Source organism: Photinus pyralis, unplaced genomic scaffold, assembly GCF_008802855.1.
Source record: "Photinus pyralis isolate 1611_PpyrPB1 unplaced genomic scaffold, Ppyr1.3 Ppyr1.4_LG3a, whole genome shotgun sequence".
NCBI lineage: Eukaryota > Metazoa > Arthropoda > Insecta > Coleoptera > Lampyridae > Photinus > Photinus pyralis.
The window spans coordinates 20,912,811-20,915,934 of record NW_022170509.1 but is presented as its reverse complement, the minus strand read 5'-3'; the positions used below and the strand labels follow the sequence as shown (position 1 = coordinate 20,915,934).

The 3,124-nt window shown below is 38.1% G+C and overlaps 1 protein-coding gene across 1 annotated transcript; it reads left to right on the top strand.

Moving 5' to 3' along the window:
- Positions 1 to 645: 645 nt before the first annotated feature.
- Positions 646 to 1,224, top strand: LOC116166261. The gene has a single exon (XM_031481134.1). It carries the CDS (start codon positions 646 to 648, stop codon positions 1,222 to 1,224), a length of 579 nt encoding a protein of 192 aa, XP_031336994.1.
- Positions 1,225 to 3,124: the final 1,900 nt, after the last annotated feature.

Sequence of the window (3,124 nt, the reverse complement as noted above, 5' to 3'; positions counted from 1 at the left end):
GCGTATCATTGATTTTGATGGTAATAGTTTCCATGTGAAGGTTTCTAGGTTTTTTTGGCCCGAACAGCACAAATGATGATTTTTGGGGATTTATACGTAACCCATGTGATTCTGCTATCGTAACTAAAGCTCTGATGTCAGAATTTATATGGTCCGTTGCCCTTACCACCTCTGAAGTCGTAAAATTATGAAGTAGCTGAATATCGTCGGCATACTGGTGAAATTGCACGTGATTAACACTATTTTTAAAGGCCGAAGTATATATAGAGAACAGGAGCGGGCCCAAAACAGATCCCTGAGGTACCCCCGATGTTATTGTTATTGCCGATGAGACACATTCGCCCAAAACCACTTGTTGCCACCTACCTTCAAGAAAACTCTGGGCGACAGCACGAGTAGTGAAACCGACGTGCTTTAATATGCTTATAATAATATCGTGATTTACTGTATCGAAAGCCTTAGAAAAGTCAAGAAGCACTAGCGCTGAAAGATTTCCACGATCTACACTAGTGAATATTTCATCGGTAACATTTAACAGTGCAGTAGTACAGCTGTAACCAGCTCTAAAAGCAGATTGAGTATCCGGTAAAAGAGATTCTTCAACTAAGTATTCGTTTATCCTGGACTTGCCCCGACTGTACGAATATGGGTTCGGACATCACGGATCTGAGAGCTGTTATCGTACAATTGAAGGATGAAGTAGCACAACTTAAAGCTAATTTTGAGTCTAATAAGGCAACCTCTAAAATCGACAGTAATTTATTTGAAGACATCTTACATGAAATTGAGGATCGCCAGAGACGTAAACGCAACATTGTGGTCTTTGGGGCAGATGAATCTACCTTGGGCTCAACAGAAGAGCGGGAATCTGCGGATGCTGGTATAGTCAAGAAAATGCTAACCTGTCTGGGATCTACTCCCGATGAACTCGATAACGTTAAATTATTCCGATTAGGGAAGTTTGATGGTGGCAGACCTAGACCAAGACCAATAAAAGTGATTTTTCCTAATGAGGCAACAGCATATAGTATACTCCGCAAATCTAAGGAATTGAAGAGCAGTCAAGATTTCGGCAATATCTATGTCTCATCGGACAAAACTCGTAGGCAGCTCGATCATCACAGATCGCTAAGAAAAGAATTAAGCGAGAGAATTGAAAAAGGAGAAACCAATCTGAAGATTAAATACGTGAGTGGCTGTCCAATTATTCTTTCGGAAAACTAACTATGCCTAACAGTTTGTCTAATATTAAATGTTATTTTCAAAATGTTCGTGGTCTACGGACAAAGTTAAATTACTGTTATCCAAGAATTGCCTGCGAGGAGTATGATATTCTCTGTCTTGTTGAAACTTGGCTTTCGGAAGATATATTGAGTAGTGAGATCTTCACTAGTGCTTATAATATATACCGTAGCGACCGCAAATTTAATGCGGTAAATAGGTCACGCGGCGGTGGTGTTGTGATGGCTATCATTAACTCTATACATTCCACTGAAGTTGACGTAACATGCTTCTCCGATTTTCCTTTAATTCATTTTAGTCGACTGCGAGCATTAATTAAATCGCAGGTAGCTACAGCTTATAGGTCATACCATGATGTTGTAGAAACTTCGGTATCTACTGACCCAAAACAGTTTTGGAACTATGTTCAACTAAAGAAAGGCACTTCGAGGATTCCTGGTCGAATGCAGTTCGAGGGCAATACGTTGGATAATCCTGCATTAATTGTGAATGGGTTCGCAGATTTTTTCAAAAATTACCACCATCAGCAATGTAGACTGTATTACCATAGGTAAATGACATTTCCCCTAACGAAATTGAGAAGTATATAAAACAACTAAAAAACTCCAAAACGTCTGGCCATGATAATTTAACTAGTTTCCTGATTACAGATTGTGCACCAATCTTTTCAGTGCCACTTACAATAATTTTTAATCTAATCCTAAAAACCTCGACATTCCCTGACATTTGGAAAACTTGTAAAGTGTGTCATGGCTTTGGAAGAGGACGCTCAACAACAACAAATTTAGCATCTTTCACTCAAGATGTAACCTCCGTCTTAGATCAACGTGGACTGTGTGATCTACACAGATATAGCTAAAGCCTTTGATAGAGTCGACCATGGATTACTATTAAAGAAACTGGATTCGATAGGTTTTAGTGACTCTCTCGTTCAGCTATTTACATCATATCTCTCCAACAGATTGCAACAAGTAACGTACAATGGTTTCAAATCTAACAGCTACATCGCGTATCCAGGCGTTCCTCAAGGTTCAAACCTGGGGCCTTCATTATTTACTATTTTCATCAATGATTTGTCAATAAACTTGTGTTTACGGACGACCTTAAAATATATGCATCCGTCTGTTCTCGTGCTGATTGTATATTATTGCAATCTGAGTTAAACAAAATTAACGATTGGTGTACCATAAATAAACTCAACATAAATGTGAATAAATGTAAAGTTGTATCATTCACTCGAAAAAAAGATCCACTTTTGTTCAACTATAAATTGGCTGCAACGGATTTAGTGAGATGTGAATCAGTAAAGGATCTTGGAATTACATTTGACACAAAATTGTCATTTGAAACCCATATTTCGTCAACTGTAAAAAGTGCCATGAAAGTATGTACTAGGATTCTTGTTTAGAAATTGTTCCACATTTAGAAATGTGGGCGCTCTGAATGCTTTGTACTTCGCTTTTGTGAGGTCAAAGCTAGAATACTGCCCATTAATATGGAATCCGTTTTATAAGAAGCACATAAATATTATTGAACAAGTGCAACGTAAATATTTGAAATTTGTGTGTTTCAAAGTGGACGGTATTTATCCCCCTAGAGGATTGAGTCATGAACACCTCCTTGACCATTACGCACTGTTCATCACGTCAGCATAGGGGCTTCATCGCATCATTTAAATTCCTGTACGATATTCTGCACAACAACATAGACTGTTCCAAACTTCTAAATGAAATTAATTGGCATGTGCCTAGATTGACAACTCGAAGAAGTCATACTTTTTCTCTCCCACAAATAAATAGCAACATCAATAGGTCTCCTATGTATGCAATCTGTAATAGCTACAATACTATAAGTTCAATCTGTGACATTACTCACTCATCCT